The 17518-nt window shown below is 37.9% G+C and overlaps 1 protein-coding gene across 1 annotated transcript in view; it reads right to left on the bottom strand.

Moving 5' to 3' along the window:
* Positions 1-17518, bottom strand: part of LOC123829142 (cytochrome P450 2C19-like) — a 68126-nt gene that overhangs the window by 19341 nt on the left and 31267 nt on the right. The window contains exons 4-5 of the mRNA XM_045854698.1: positions 2874-3034; positions 1351-1527 (exon numbers count right to left, since the gene is read on the bottom strand). Of these exons, the coding sequence (XP_045710654.1) occupies positions 1351-1527; positions 2874-3034 (338 nt within the window). The remainder of the gene's footprint in view (positions 1-1350; positions 1528-2873; positions 3035-17518) is intronic.

Raw genomic sequence — 17518 nt, 5'->3', positions numbered from 1 at the left:
CCAACAGAAATGAAAACACATACATGAAGAAACTTGTACAGAAAGTTTTATAGCATCATTATTCATAAGAGCCAAAGGTAGACACAATACAAATGTCTATCAATAGATGATGAAAAAATAAAGTATGATATGTCCATAAAATGGAATATTATTCAGCCACTAAAAATACATACCACAACTTGATGAACCTCTAAAAGACAGAGCAGATTACAGGTTAACAGGAGATGGAGTAGAATAAATGGGGAGAGATCATTTAATGAATCATCCAGTTTTTTCAGAGTAATGGAAATGTTTTGAAATTAGAGAAAGCTAGTGGTTATCTAATATCAAGGAATGTACTTAAATACCACTAAACTGTATACTGTAAAATGGTAAATTGCAGGGTATGTGAATTTCACTTCAGTTCTTAAAATGGTATTATTCTATGAATGATGTACAAATTTAATGCAATCCCTACCAGAGTCCCACTGACTTCTTTGCAGAACCTGACATATTTATCCTAAAATTCATATGGAAATTCAGAGGACCTAAAATAGCCAAAAGAATCTTGAAAAACAATAACAATGTTAAAAGACTCACAATATCAATTTCAAAACTCACTAAAAATCTAGTAATTAACACTATCAGAAGGTGTGTTACTGGCATTAGAATAATGCCACACAGATATTATTGGATTAGAATTGATATCAAAGAAATACACCCTCACATTTTCAGTCAATTCATATTTGATGAGGGTGCAAAGGCAACACATGTGGGAAAAATAGTCTTTTCAACAAATGGTATAAAACTCATGCTTACCAATATCAACCTCCACTTCCAATCCTATACCAATTCTTTCTATTTTGCACTCTATGAGGCTTCTCTCTTCCATCCACCTCTTTCTCACAACAACTTCTGCACCTCTCTCCTTCACTGTAAATTTATGAAGATTTGCTTCCAATCACTGGATAGGCAGGAAACCCAGCAGGCTAAGCCAGTCTTTTTCATTCTCTTATACATTGTATGTAATGATAATGTATGTTTTCATATTATGCCATTGTGTATTTTTTAATATGTTTGTAATTGTTTCCATGTGTCCTGAGGTGTCACTCTGTCTCCCCTCAGGTAGATTATTAGTACCTCAAAACAGGACTAATGTAGTCCAGTTAGTTAACAATTTGCTTTTTATTTCACTATTTAATATTGTATTTTCCATAATGCTTAGTGTAGATTCATACACACTTTATGTCCTTAAAATGCTTGACAGGATTGCTTGCTTAACCATTGAAATATCACTGGTAAATACAAAAAAATATTCAATGAACCACAAGAGGCACAATCAAAATAAGTGATCTCTTGAAAACTGTTTACCTGGTCCATTTTGATCAGGAAATAATCAATAAAGTCCTGAGGATTGTTAACGTCCAGGGATGCTTGATGTTCTTTTGCTTTCTCCATAATATATCTTCTTAAATTAGCAATATTTTCTAAATATTTGTTATGACTTCCTGGGAAATAGTCAAGGAGAATAGGGAAATTATTGCAGAGCTAGAAGAGAAAACAATAGTGTATTAGATAAGAAACATTTAATGAAGACATATACCATATCATAAGCCCTGGTTATAAATGGTACTCTATTAATGAAATGTGGTCTTTGTCTTGAGGGGAATTATTATTTTATAAGTAAGTAATTTTCTACATTGATAGGTTTATTTCTACATTGAGGGAGAAAATTCTGACTGAGGATCAAAGATGATAGTCATTCCTATACTCATACGGTGTGTTTATATTATAAAAACACCTGACCAGGGACTGACCCTGCAACCCAGGCATGTGCCCTGACTGGGAATCTGACCAGCAACCTTTCACTTTGAGGGATGATGCCCAACCAACTGAGCCACACTAGGCAGGGCAAAAAATAAACTCTTTAAAATAAAACAAATAAATCAAATAAAAACTTCTGTATATGTTTTCTCACTTTTTACATCAATTCTTCCCTGTAGTCTTGAAATATGGGGTGGCATAAAATACTATGATTAATATTTTGTAGATGATAGCAAAAGTGAAGAGAGTTAGGGAAGCCTGATAGAGCACACAAAAGTAAACCCTGATATTTCTATTTCTTTCCAGTAGCCTCAGACATCAAATCAGTAGTTAGAACTGGGAGGATGCTGACGAGACCATGAAACATGATTCAACATTTTACATATAAAATAATTGTGCACCAGAGCTGTTAAGTGACGTCTCTAAGATGACATCATCATTTTTTATGTAGACTGGAGAACGCAGCATCTAAGCACAAAGTAAAATTGTAATATTTGTTTATGGTTCATACAACATGTAACGAATCATTTGGTTTTCCCACAATAATTGTCAGGATGCCAAGTGAAGCATCAAATACTCCTCCTGCAGTTTGTGTTCACTAGCAGCATCTGTGGTCCAAACTATACTCCCTTCTTGAAGGAGATATTCTCTTCCTTCCTAATTTTATATGTTTCTGACAGCTAATTTTCTAAAGAAGTCACTAAGTGTTGATTAGATGACAAGACTTGAGGGTAATGGAAGCCTTTGAAGAAATGAGAAGTCCATTTAATGCTACAGCCATGTTTTGGGGAAGTTAACAAAGTACTTTATGGGAAATTGGGCTTTGGCATTTAGTAGCAAAACCACTGGAAATGGTCTATGGGATTGAATTCCAGTTCTGTATTCTGGAAATGCCTTTTCTGGTCTATCATTAAAAGGTTTGGCCAAATTTCCCAGATGAACATTTTATGATGATGAGTTCTGGGAAGGACTGTGGTGTCCACCCTCACTTCACCATTTGGCTAATATTGAAATTAGTACATTGGTAAAAGCATAAAGGAGGCCTTGGGGAGAAACAATCTTGGACTCACCCATATCCATGGAGTGCTAAGAATCTTAGCATTCTCCTCAAACCCTTCCACAATGGTTAGAAAATTATGATCTTTATAATCAAAACGATTCTGGAAAATAATGGAGCATATCACATTGCAGGGGGCACAGCCCAGGATAAAAGTGGGATCACACGGTGATGCTAAAGAATGAGAAACAATTTTAAAACATCATTAAAATGCACAAATGAAATGCTTTATTTATGAAATAACAGGGAAAGGTAATTTTAGATATTTTAAAGTAATGCCTTACCTACAAATTCTCTAACAGAAAAATATTCAACATGCAAAAAAGCAAGACATCACTTTTACCTTAACCTGAGTGTTCTATTTCAACCTAGCTAGTTAAATAACAGTTTTCTGAAAAATACTCAATTGGCATTCACTGCCTTTAGTTGTACCCTTTTGAACCTTTTGATTAGGAAGAAAAGAGAAAGAAAAAACATTTAAAGGGGACATTTTTATATCATTTTATAATTAAACTTATCAGTGGTGAACATCATTTGTCTGCAAGGACTGTAGAAAACTAAAGGGTGATATAGAGAAACAATAGGGACCCCACAATGTTTTATGCATAAGGAATAGTTAAAAAATCATGTGTACAAGCAAGAGCAGAGACTAAAGAGAAGGAGATCGTGGGTGAATCCATGTATTTGAAGAAATAAGTGTAAAAACACAGGACGCATTCATGTTGTATAAGAAAAACTAGTACAAGTGAACAATTATTATAAAATGGATTACTTTGTCTAAAATAAAAATAGAATGAGAAACTTTTATTTCAAAAATAAACCCAGATAAGTGAAACCAAAAAGGTAAACTAATAAATGGAGTTCTTTTAACCTTTTATTTTAATGTTTATTCACATTTATTTACTTTTTAGTGTTAAGTAGAGTTGTCTACAGTTTCCCCTTACCACTCCCCTCCCACACCACCCTTCTCCACCTACCACTCACAAAATTACCCCCTTTGCCTTTGCACATGTGTCCTTCATACATGTTCCTTGATGACCCTTCCTCCTTTCCCCATCATTATCCCTCTACCCACTCCCCTCTGGTTACTGTCACTTTGTTCTTTATTTCAATGTTTCTGCTTATATTTTGCTTGCTATTTGGTTTCTTCATTAGGTTCCACTTATAGATGAGATGATTTGGTATTTGCCTTTCACTACCTGGCTTATTTCACTTATCACAATGCTCTCAAATCTACCCATGTTATTGTGATGGGTAGGAGCTCTTACTTTATGCTGTGTAGTATTCCATTGTGTAAATGTGCCACAGATTTTTTATCCACTCATTTACTGGTGGGTGGTAAGGTTTCTTCCAACACTTGGCTATTATAAATTGTGCTGCTATGAACTTTGGGTTATATAGGCGCTTTTTGAATTGGTGTTTCAGGATTCTCATGGTATAAGTCCTAAAGTGGTATTGCTGGGTCAAAAGGCAGTTCTATTATTAGATTTCTGAGGAAATTCCATACTGTTTTCCACAGTGGCTGCACCAGTCTACATTCCCACCAAGAGTGCACAAGGGTTCCCTTTTCTTCACAACCTCACCAGCATTTGTTGTTTGTTGACTTATGATGGCCATTCTGACCAGTGTGAAGTGGTATCTCAATGTGGTTGTACTTAGCCTGTCTCTGATGGTTAGTGATTCTGAGCATCCTTTCATATAGCTCTGGGCCCTCTGTATGTCCTCCTTGGAGGAGTTCCTGTTCAAGTTCTTTGCCCATTTTTTAATTAGATTGGTTGTCTTTCTAGAGTAGAGTCACGTGAATTCTTTACGTACTTTAAAGATCAACACCTTGACCGAGGTATCATAGGCAAATATGTTTTCCCATATAGTTGGTCCTCTTTTCATTTTAATGCTGTTTTCTTTTTTCATTTTTTTTAAGATTTTACTTATTTATTTTTTTAGAGAGGGGAATGGAGGGAGAAAGAGAGAGAGAAACATCAATGTGTGGTTGCCTCTCACATGGCCCCCACTGGAGACCTGGCCTGCAACCCAGGCATGTGCCCTGACTGAGAATCGAACCTGTGATGCTTTGGTTCGCAGCCCGCGCTCAATCCACTGAGCTACGCCAGCAAGGGCTAATGCTGTTTTCTTTAGCTGTGCAGAAGCTTTTTATTTTGATGAGATCCCATTTGTTTATTCTTTCATTTATGTGCCTTGCTCTAGGGGACATATTGGTGAAAATATCACTGTGTGGAATATCTGAGATTTTCCTGCCTATGTTCTCCTGAAGGAGTTTTATGGTGTTGCCACTTACATTTAAGTCTTTTTCCCACCTTGAATTTATTTTTGTGTATGGTGTAAGTACAAGATCAAGTTTCATTTTTCTGCATGTAGCTGTTCAGCTTTCCCAACACCATTTGTTGAAGAGGCTATTTTTGCTGCATTTTATGCTGCTGCCAACTTGGTCAAATATTAATTGACCATAGAGACTTGGGTTTATTTTTGGGCTCTCTATTCTGTTCCATTGGTCCATATGTCTGTTCTTATGACAGCACCAAGCTCTTTTGATTACCATGGCCTTGTAATAGTGTTTGATATCAGGTATGTGATCCCTCCTACTTTGTCCCTCTTTCTCAAAATTGCTGCAGCTATTTGGGGTCATTTATTCTTCCATATAAATTTTTGAAGTGTTTGTTCTAGATCTGTGAAATATGTCATTGGTGTTTTAATAGGGATTGAATTGAATCTATAAATTGCTTTGGGTAGTATGAACATTGTGATGACGTTAATTCTTCCAATCATGAACATGGTATATGCTTCCATTTGTCTGTGTCTTCCTTAATTTCTTTCTTCAGTGTTGTGCAGTTGGCTGAGTACAGGTCTTTTACATCCTTGATTAGGTTTATTCTTAGGTACTTTATATTTCTTGTTGCTATATCAAATGAAATATTTTTCCTGATTTCTGTTTCTGCTATTTCATTCTTGGTGTACAAAAATGCCTTTGATTTCTGAATATTGACTTTGTATTCTGCCATTTTTCCAAATTCACTTATAAGATCAAGGAGTTTTTTGGTGGAGTCTATAGGATTTTCCATGTACACTATCATATCATCTGCAATTATTTTGCTTCCTCCTTTTGAATTTGAATGCCTTTGTTTCTTTTTCTTATCTGATTGCTGTTGCTTGGACTTCCAATACTATTTTGAATAGAAGTGGTGGGAGTGAACATCCTTGTCTTATTCCTGATCCTAGTGGGAACACTTTTAATTTTTTTCCATTGAGTATGATGTTTGCTGTAGGTTTCTCACATACAGCCTTTGTTATGTTAAGGAATGCTCCTCCTATTTACACTAAACACTTTGTTGAGTGTTTTTTTTTTTTTCATAAATGGATGTTGTACCTTATCAAATGCTTTTTCCACATCTATTGATATGATTGTATGATTTTTGTTTTTCCTTTGTAATGTGATGTATTATGTGTATTTATTTGTGAATATTGTACCATCCTTGCATCCCTGGGATGAACCCCACGAATGCAAGGAATATGATATTTTTAATGGTTTGCTACATGCAGTTTACCAATATTTTGTTTAGGATTTTAGCATCTATATTCATCAGTGGCATTGGCCTTCAGATATCTTTCTTTGTTGTGTCTTTATCTCATTTTGAAATTAGGATGAGGATGCCTTTCTAAAAAAGTTGGGGAATCTTCCCTCTTCTGGATATTTTGGAATAATCTGAGAAGAGGGATTAACTCTTTCTTATATGTTTTGTAAAATTCTCCTGTGAAACCATCCAGTTCAGGGCTTTAGTGTGATGGAAGTTTTTTTGATTACTGCTTTTGATTTCATCAGCAGTTATAGGTCTATTCAGGCTTTCTGCTTCTTCTTTATTAAGCTTTGGAAGATTACATTTTTCTAGAAATTTGTCTGCTTCACCCAGGTTTTAATATATCTTGGCATATGTTTGTTCCTAGTAATTTCTTACAATCCTTTGTATTTCTGTGGTATCAGTTGTAATCTCTCCTATTTCATTTCTGATTGTGTTTATTTGAATCCTCTCTTTTTTCCTTGATGAGTCTGCTTAAAGCCTTCTCAATTTTTTATCATTTCAGAGAAAAAGTTCCTGGATTTATAATACTGCAATTGTTCTTTAAGTCTATATGTCATTTAATTCTTCTCTGATGTTAGTTATTTCCTTCCTTGTACTTGTTCTAGGCTTTGTTTCTTGTTTTTCCTTCAGTTTTGTAGATGTAGGGTTGTGTTGTTTATTTGAAATATTTCTATCTTTCTTAAGTAGGTCTATATCACTATGTACATACCTCTTAGGACTACCTTTGCTCTGTTCTATAAGTTTTGGAGTATCCTGTGTTCATTTTCATTTGTTTCCAGAAATGTTTTGATTTCTTCTTTGGTCTCATTATTAACCCATTCATTGTTTAATAGCATGCTATTCAATCTCCACAAATTTGAGTGTTTTTTAGTTTTTTCCTTGAGGTTGGTTTATAGTTTCAGGCCCTTGTGGTCAGAAATGCTTGATATGGTTTCAATTGTCTTGAATTTGTTGAGGCTTGTTCTGTGTCCTATCATATGGTCTTTCAAAATATTCCACGTAACATTTCGAGTAGAAATATTCCAAAGAATGGAAAAAGCCTTGGAAAAGGATGTGTACTTTGTTTCTTTGGGATATAGGTTCTATATATATCTGTTAAGTCTATTTAATCTAGAGCATTGTTCAATGTCGCAATGTCCTTGTTGATATTTTGTTGGAAAATCTATCCATGTTTGACAGTGGGGTTTTAAAATCCTATAGTATAAGTGTGTTGCTATCTATATCTTTCTTGAAGTCCTATAAGATTTTCTGGATATATTTGGTGCTCCTGTGTTGGGTACATATATGTTAACAATGTTTATGTCTGCTTGGTAGATTCTCCCCTTGAGTATTATGAAGTATCTTTCAGTGTCTCTTTTTATGGCTTTTGTTTGAAGTCTATTTTGTCTAGTATAAGTATTACTACACCAGCTTCTTTTTCCTGTCCATTATCTTGGAATATTTTCTTGGAACCCTTCATTTTCAGTCTGTGTAGGTCTTTTTTTTCTGAGGTGGGTCTCTTCTAGGCAGCATATGTGTGGCTCATGTTTTCTTATCCATTCAGCTACCCTATGTCTTTTTATTGGAGCATTGAATATATTAACATTAAAGATTATTATTGATAAGTACATATTCATCTTTCCCCTTTTGTATCTGCGTTGCTCTCTCACTCTTTTCCTTCCTCTTTTTATAGCAGTCCCTTTAGCATATCTTGTAGTGATGGTTCGTGGAGGTGTATACTTTTAGCCTTCTGTTGTCTGGGAAACTCCTTATTTCTCCCTCCATTTTACTGGAGAACGTCACCGGGTAGAGTAGTCTAGGTCGTAGGCCTTTGCTTTTCATTACTCGGAATATTTCTCGCCATTCTCTCCTGGATTGCAGTGTTTCTGTTGACAAATCAGCTAGTAGCTTTACCGGAGGTCCTTTGTGTGTTACTTCTTATTTCTCTCTTGCTGCTTTTAAGATTCTCCCTTTGTCTTTAAAACTTGGCATTTTAATTATGGTATGTCTTGAAGTATGCCTCTTTGGGTTCATCTTGATTGGTACCCTCTGTGCTTCCTGAACTTGTGTGGTTTTTCCCCTTCCCAAGGTCAAAAAGTTTTGTCATTATTTTTTCAAACAGGGTTTTTACCCCTTGTTTTTATTCTTCTCCTTTTGCTATTCCTATGATTTGAATGTTGTTGCATTTAATGTTATATTCCAGTTACCTTAAGCTATCTTCACATATTTTAAGTCTGTTGTTTATGCATCTGCTCTACCTGGGTATTTCTTTTTACCTAGCTTACAGCTTACTAATTTAGTCTTCTGCTTCATTCATTCTGCTTGTAATTCCTTCTAGTCTGTTTCTTATTTCAGAAATTGCATCTTCACTTCTTCCTAGTTCTTGTTTATAGTTCCGATTTCCTTTCTCATACTGTTGTAGTTCTCTTTCAGTTCTTTGTGCTTGAGTTCCTTGAGCATCCTTATGACCATCCTTTTGAACTCTTTATCTCATACTTTCCTTGCTTCCATTATATTTATATCTTTTAGTCAGTAGTCTTCCCTTCTTTTCAACTGCAGGTTCTTTCTTTATCTCCCCCAATTAGGTGAGTCTTTTTGTTGGTTTCTGCAATTCCCCATTCTCTGCTTTGCTAACAGTCTTTGTAGGGTGAACTTCTATGGTAGGAGTTCTGTGGGACTCTGGTGTGGTCTCTTTGATCTCCCTGTCTGGATGCTCTAGCATTGCCATTGGTTTCCTCTTGAGTGGGCATTCTTGTTGTACTTAGGTTTTACCCACTGGTGGCCCCTTTGTTGGTGAGTTCTCTCCTTCAGTAGGTTTACTGGTATTCAAAACTTCCACTTAGCTTATATGTGATCTAGGGCAGAGAAAATGTAGAGTGGATTATGACAGAAGTAGAGTATTCTATGAGATTTATACTACCAATAAGTGGAGAAAAGATAGGAGATTCTTTGGAGAAGTACAGCAATAACTGTGATATTTCATCCAACTAGCCATTTTCTTAAAAGGTGAAAAAGAGATAAGACACTTATTAGAGGGGAAAACCATGTGAGCTCACTCTAGAAAGCAGAGCATGTATGCTAGGTTACATGGTGAGATATAGTGAGAGCAAGGGATAGAAACTTGGTATGGTGTTTGAGAGAATGATTAAACACAGCAGTAGTAAACCACAAGAAGACAGTAAAATGTATGAAGACCAAGAAAAGATGCTGTGTGGGAATGGGAACAGCAAAAGAAGAAAAGAAATACATGATATGGATAAAAATTAAAATTGAAAGACAAACAGTAGTGTGTTACAGGAATATTAGAGAAATGAAGGAAGAGAAACTAAAATGCAATATGAAAGGGAGAACAAAGAAAACCAGTCATACAATGAAGTCAAACAAACAAAGCAAACACCCCTACATGGAAGGAAGAAAAAGAAAAAATAAATAGGTCCACATGAAGACACATCATAATTAAAATGGTAAAATTCCAAGACAAACAGAGAATCCTAAAGGAGCAAGGAAAAAAAATAACATACAAGGCAGCCCTGATAAGACTAGCAGCTGACTTCTCAATGAAAAAACTCCAAGCAAGAAGAGAATGGCAAGAAATATTGCAAGTAATGAGAACCAGAGGCCTGCAACCAAGACTACTGTATCCAGCAAGGCTCTCAATTATAATGCAAGGCCAAATAAGGATTTTCTGAGACAAAAGAAGCCTCAAAGAATACACCTCCACCAAACCAGATCTGGAAGAGATGCTAAATGGACTGCTTGAAGAAAAGGAAGAAAAAAGTGAGAGAGAGAAGAACACAGGTACAAAAACATGGCAATGAATAAATACCTTAATAACCTTAAGTGTAAATGAATTAAATGCTCCAATCAAAAGACATAGAATAGCTGAATGGATAAGAAAGCATGACCTGCACATATTCTGTCCACAAGAGACTCACCTCAAAACAAAAGACCTACACAGACTGAAAGTGAAGGGCTCCAAACAAATATTCCAAGCAAATGGACAGGAGGAATAAAACAGGGTAAGATTATTCATATCACACAAAATAGACTTCAAAAAAAGGGCTATAAAAAGAGACCCAGAAGGTCACTTCATAACACTCAAGGGAAGAATCCATCAAGAAGACATAAACATTGTAAATATATATGCACCCAACATAGGAGCACCCAAATACAGAAAGAAAATCTTAGAGGACTTTAAGAAACATACTGACAACAACACAGTTATAGGAGGGGATTTCAATACCTCACTGTCAAAAACAGATAGATCTTCCAAACAAAATATGAACAAAGATATTGTGGCATTGAACAATGTCCTAGATCAAATGAACTTGACTGATATATATGAGAGCCTTTCATCCCAAAGAAGCAAAATACACATTATTTTCAAAAACACATAGAACATTATTGAAGACAGACCATATGACAGAATACAAAACAAACCTCAATAATTTCAAGAAAACTGAAATCACATCAAACATTTTCTCTGACCACAAGGGACTGAAACTAGAAACCAACCTCAAGGATAAAACTCAAAGCCACTCAAACCCATGTAGATTGAATAGCATGCTATTATACAATGAATGGGTCAAGAATGAGATCAAGGAAGAAATCAGAAAGTTTCTGGAAACAAGTGAAAATTAGCTCACAATAATGCAAAACTCATGGGAAACAGCAAAGGCAGTCCTGAGAGGGAAGTTCATAGTGATACAGGTCTACCTTAAAAAGATAGAAACATTTCAAATAAACAACCTTACCCTACACCTACAAGAACTCAAAGAACAACAACAAAAAACCATCCCAGAGCACATAGAAGGAAGGAAATAACCAAGATTAGAGCAGAATTGAATACATAGAAACTAAAAGCACAATTCTAAGGATCAATAAATCCAGGAGCTGGGTCTTTGAAAAGAAAAACAAAATTGACAAGCCTTTAAGCAGCTCGTCAAGAAAAAAAGAGAGGACCCAAATAAACACAATCAGAAATGAAAGAGGAGAGATTACAACTGATACCACAGAAATACACAATGGATTGTAAAAAATTACTATGAAGAACTATATGCCAAGAAATTTGAAAACCTAGGTGAAATGGACAAATTTCTAGAAAAATATAATCTTCCAAAACTCAATGAAGAAGAAGCAAAAGGCCTGAACAAACCAACAACAGCTAATGAAATTGAGGCAGTAATCAAAAAGCATATGACACACAAAAGCCCTGGACAAAGTGGTTTCACAGGAGAATTTTACAAAGCATTTCAGGACAAGGAAACTCCTACATTTCAGAGAATATTCAAAAAAATTCAAGAAGATGGAAGACTCCCAACCTTTTTTTATGAAGCCAGCATCATCCTAATCCTAAATCCAAATATAGACACAAAACAGAAAGAAATCTTCAGGCCAATATCACTGATGAACATAAACACTAAAATCCTCAACAAAATATTGGCAAACTGCATCTAGCAATACATTAAAGAGATCATACACCTTTGAACAAGTGGGAGTCATCCCAGGGATGCAGGGATGATACAATATTCACAAATCAATAAACGTAATACATCTCCCAAACAAAAGCAAAGACAAAAATCACATGATCATATGAATAGATGCAAAACAAGCATTTGATAAGGTACAGTGCCCATTAGTGATAAAAAAAAATACTCAGCAAAGTTGGAAAGAGGGAGCATAGCTCAATGTAATAAAGGCCACACATTAGAGACCTAAAACCAACATCATACTCAATGGGAAAAAACTAAAATCTTCCCCACTAAGATCAGAAATAAGACAAGGCTGTCCACTTTCATCACTTCTATTTGACATAGTATTGGAAATCCTAGCCACAGCAATCACACAAGAAAAGGAAATAAAAACCATCCAAATTGAAAAGAGGGAAAAAAATTGTCACTTTATGCAGATGACATGATAATGTACATAGAATATCCTACAGACTCCACCAAAACACTCCCTGATCTTATAAATGAATTTTGCAAAACAGTGGTATACAAAGTCAATATTCAGAAATCAAAGACATTTTTGTACACCAAGAATGAAATAGCAGAAACAGAAGTCAGGAAAAATATCCCATTTGATATAGCAACAAGAAAAACAAAGTACCCAAGAATAAACCTAATTAAGGATGTAAAAGACCTGTACTCAGCCAACTACACAACACTAAAAAAAGAAATTAAGGAAGACACAAACAAATGGAAGCATATACCATGTTCATGATTGGAAGAATTAACGTCATCAACGTGTCCATACTACCCAAAGCAATTTATAGATTCAATTCAATCCCTATTAAAACACCAATGACATATTTCACAGATCTAGAACAAACACTTCAAAAATTTATATGGAAGAATAAATGACCCCAAATAGCTGCAGCAATTTTGAGAAAGAGGGACAAAGTAGGAGGGATCACAATACCTGATATCAAACACTATTACAAGGCCATGGTAATCAAAAGAGCCTGGTGCTGTCATAAGAACAGACATATGGACCAATGGAACAGAATAGAGAGCCCAGAAATAAACCCAAGTCTCTATGGTCAATTAATATTTGACCAAGTTGGCAGCAGCATAAAATGCAGCAAAAATAGCCTCTTCAACAAATGGTGTTGGGAGAGCTGAACAGCTACGTGAAGAAAACTGAAACTTGATCACGTATTTACACCATACACAAAAATAAATTCAAGATGGATAGAATACTTAAATATAAGTCATACCACCATAAAATTCCTTCAGGAGAACATAGGCAGGAAAATCTCAGATATTCCACACAGTGATATTTTCACCAATATGTCCCCTAGAGCAAGGCACATAAATGAAAGAATAAACAAATGGGATCTCATCAAAATAAAAAGCTTCTGCACAGCTAAAGAAAACAGTATTAAAATGAAAAGAGGACCAACCATATGGGAAAACATATTTGCCAATGATACCTCAGACAAGGGTTTGATTTCCAAAATATGTAAAGAATTCACACAACTCCACTCTAAGAAGACAAGCAACCCAATGAACAAATGGGCAAAGCTGTTGAACAGACAACTCTCCAGGGAGGACATCGGAGGATCCAGAGACATATGAAAAGGTGCTCAGTATCATTAGCCATCAGAGAGATGCAAATTAGAACCCCAAGTGAGATACCACTTTGCACCAGTCAGAACGGCCATCATAAACAAGTCAAGAAACAAGTGTTGGAGAGGATGTTGAAGAAAGGGACCTCTAGAGCACTGTTGATGGGATTGCATATTGGTGCAACCACTATGTTAAACAGCATGGAATTTCCTCAGAAAATAAAAAATGGAAATACCTTTTGACCCAGCAATTCCACTGTTAGGATTATAACCTAAGAACCCTGAAACAACAATCCAAAAGAACTTGTGCTTCAATTTTCATAACAGCACAATTTACAACAGCCAAGTTTTGGAAGCAACCTGAGTGCCCATCAGTAAATAAATGGATCAAAAAAACTATGGTATATTTACACAATGGAATTCTAAGTAGCAGAAAGAAAGAAGGATCTCCTATTCTTTTCTACAGCCTGGATGGAACTGGAGACCATTATGCTAAGTGAAATAAGGCAGGCAGTGAAAGACAAATACCATAGGATCTCACCTTTACTTGGAACCTAATCTACAAAACAAACAAGCAAGCAAAATATAGGCAAAGACATTGAAACTGGGAACAAGCTGACAGTAACCAGAAGGGATAGGGGAGGGGATAATGAGGGAAAAGGGTGAAGGGTTTACAGGAACAACAGTAAAGAACATGTGTACAACATGAGGGGTGGAAACAGGGTGGGGAGGTGGGGAAAGCTGGGGTAGTGGGGGAGGGGGTGAAGGTAAAAGTAGAAAACTGTACCTGAAAAACAATAAAAATCAAAAGTATTTTAAAATATAAGAAATAAAATAATAAAAATATAATAACAAAAAATAGAAATTAAAAAATAAAATGCAAGTCCTGTAGGATAGCAAAGTGAATTTTGTCTCAGTTGTTGGTGTTACCTTTCTTATCTCTCTCTGAATCTGTCTTTCATCCTTTCAGAGCTCCAAGTCTTACTGTCTTCACACTTGGAAGGAAAAAGGAAAAAGAAAAGAATGCCTTCTGCTGACTTGGAATCCACCAAGTGGGTTCTACTGGTCTTCATTGATGATGCATGCAGAAGGGGATTAGGCTTGGGGTTTGTTTGTTTGTTTGTTTGTTTGTTTTTCCTGTGGTTCTGCATTGGGGACTCAGTCTGGGCTGCAATGTTCACAGGTGTCCATGTTCAGCCCAAGCCCTCAGAGTGATGAGTAAAATTCCATACGGATACCCACAGTCCATATGCAGCAGGCCAGTGCCTTTAATCCACCTTGTTACACAACTCTTTAATTAGTCCGTGAGATGCACTGAGTGGGACAACTCGCACCCCTCCTCCCTCTTTGATGGTCTGTGTGCTGCACACTCACTAAGTCCCTTCAGGGCAGTTTAGTTCCCCTATTAAATTAAGACTCTCTGGGGACTGCAAACCCCCTGAGCCCCTGCCACCCTACTTTAATCAGTCCATGAGGCACCCTAATTTGGACCAAATCATGTTCCTTCTCTTCCCTCTTCACTGGCCTAGCTGCAGCATGAAAGGTCCTTAAACAGTGGCTGAGAGCCTGTTTTTGAGTAAATTCCTCTTGTTTGCACCTACTGTTCTTAACAACTGACTGGCTTTTCACACAGCCCAATTCTCTGACCAGTCTAGAAACTATTGGGGTTGGGGTCCATCATTGCTCAAATCTTCTCCCATCTCCAGGTGTCACCTGGCTCCCCAACTTCTCTGGTACTGTCCCACATGGTGGTACAGCCACAGTCCCAGTGGTGGAACACTGCTTCTGTGCATCTCCCACTGAGTCTTTATTCTTCCCAGTGACTTCAAGCATCCAGGTCTCTCCAGGTGCAGGACTACCTTTCTTGCTCTTGGAGGGAAAGGAGCTGTGAAGTTACAATCCCTGATCTGGCTCTCCTTCAAAGCCCCTATACAGCACCCACCATCCCCAGTGCCAGGTGCCAGACCAGGGACTGCAGCAGCCTTGGACCCATGGACCTTACCATCCCTATGCAGCCTAGTTATGGCCTATTTTTCAATGTCCTCTGCAATCTTTGGCTTCTAAACATCACATAAGCTGGGATCCCATTGGCTGTTCACTGTATTCTTCAAAAGATAGGCTGGGTGTCCCAGTTGGATGGATGAGCAAGTGGGTTCAGCTCCCACATACCTCACCACCATTTTAGATCTCCCTTTGTACATATTCCTTGATGACCTTTCTCATTGCCCCCTCACTCTGTTATCCCTTCCCCCCTACTCTCTGGATAATGTGAATTTGTTCTTTATTTGAATGCCTCTGGTTATATTTTTCTTGCTTGTTTGTTTTCTTCATTAGATTCCACTTATGGGTGAGATCATATGGTAAAAACAAAAACAAAAACAAAAAAACCCTCCTGGAGGATCTAAGAAGGCAGTGGAGTAGGTGGATGTTACACTCACCTCCTCCAGGACAAAACAGGAAATACACTAAAATATACAGCAATTTACCTGATTAACTGACTGAAGTCTTGCTGAAGAGAAGTCTAACAACCAAAGATTTCAAGAAAAAGCCACACAGAGCCTGGTAGAAAGAGCAGAGACACTAAAAGGGCTCTCCCAAATTAAATAGCACCAGCTGCTGTTCTAGAGAAATATCTCACCTACAGGGGTTCCCCCTGAGAAGAGTGGGGATTCTATCCTAAACAAGTCCCCCCCCCCCATCCCAGAGCACCAAACCAGGAAAAGGCCCCACACAACATCTGGCTGCGGAAATCAGCAGGGATTCTGTCCACCAGAGAGAGTCAGGAGTCCACTAGAGACCCACCTACCCTCTTAAAGGTCCAACACACAAAATCTCATTTGAAAGACTCACCCTTGACTCTGGTGGAGGAAGGGGAGAGTAGACTAGAGTCGTGTGAGCAGAGACTGGATTTGTGGCTCTGGGGAGAGAGCTGAATGAGCACCCTCCAGAGCCCCTTTGTTGAGTCCCTCTCCCACACTGCAGACACCATTTTTCTTGGTTGGAGCTCCACATTCTGGACTCCCTGTCACCCCACCCTGAGAAGCTTTTGCCCAGGTGAGAAGTCAGCTGCATGAATGGGGGTATAGAGGTCTGGGCAGACACAGGAGGTGTCAATGACTGAGTTCTGTGGCTTCCTGGAGGGGGACATCCTCCTGTGACTTTCCTATGCACCCAACTGGTGCCTGCCCATCAAGGGAGATCCTCTAGCCCCACTCTGCTGGCTCCCAGCACACCCACCCTCCCAATACCTGGTGACTCTGCCCTGCGGAGGTCTAGGGAAAATGTGGGACAGACTGAATTATGTGTATGTGAGCTGGGGGCCACTTCTTTCACCTTCCCCCAAGCCTGACCAGCTTCTTCCTGTAACATGAGATCCACTAGTCTTATCCTCCTCAGTCTTGGAGGCTCCCACCCACCTCAGATTGGGGTACTTATAGCATACGGGACAGACAGTTCTGTGACTCCAGGATAGGGCCCATGTTTTCTTTACACACCTGACCAGGGTGGAGCCATCCCTTCATCTGGCCAAATCTTGCTCTCTTTGGTCATGATAAACTCTGATGGATTCACCCTGATGGTTCCCTGAGACACTGCCCCACAACAAAGGTATGCAAGCTACCAGCAGGTGATAGCTAGATACGGTATACTCTGGGACATTTGCTAAGTGGTTTCAGAACCAGCACTGGCACTGAGTTTCACCTTGTATCCATTTGGTAAACACCACTCACACCTTCCTAGTGACTTACTGAGAACCAACCCCATGCAACTCAAATGCTTCCAGAGGCTCACTCAATGGCTGAGCCTAATAGGCAGCCAACAGGCACAGGAAGATCTTGGGACTTTTCCTGACCTGCAGTTGAACAAAGCACTGGTAAAAGCCAGCCCTGGTGCACAGCTTAGTCCTGGCCCAGTCCTGGGCCCAAGAACACCCAGATCCAGCAGAGGCAGCCTTGAACTGTGGATGATTTTATATCACCAAACAGGTTGCCTAGGGCCAGTGAAAAGCAGCATCTTCAA

Source organism: Phyllostomus hastatus, unplaced genomic scaffold, assembly GCF_019186645.2.
Source record: "Phyllostomus hastatus isolate PE091 unplaced genomic scaffold, TTU_PhHast_1.1 phas_scaffold_1066, whole genome shotgun sequence".
Classification (NCBI taxonomy): domain Eukaryota; kingdom Metazoa; phylum Chordata; class Mammalia; order Chiroptera; family Phyllostomidae; genus Phyllostomus; species Phyllostomus hastatus.
The sequence above is the reverse complement of the archived record's forward strand: the minus strand, read 5'-3'. Positions and strand labels throughout refer to the sequence as shown.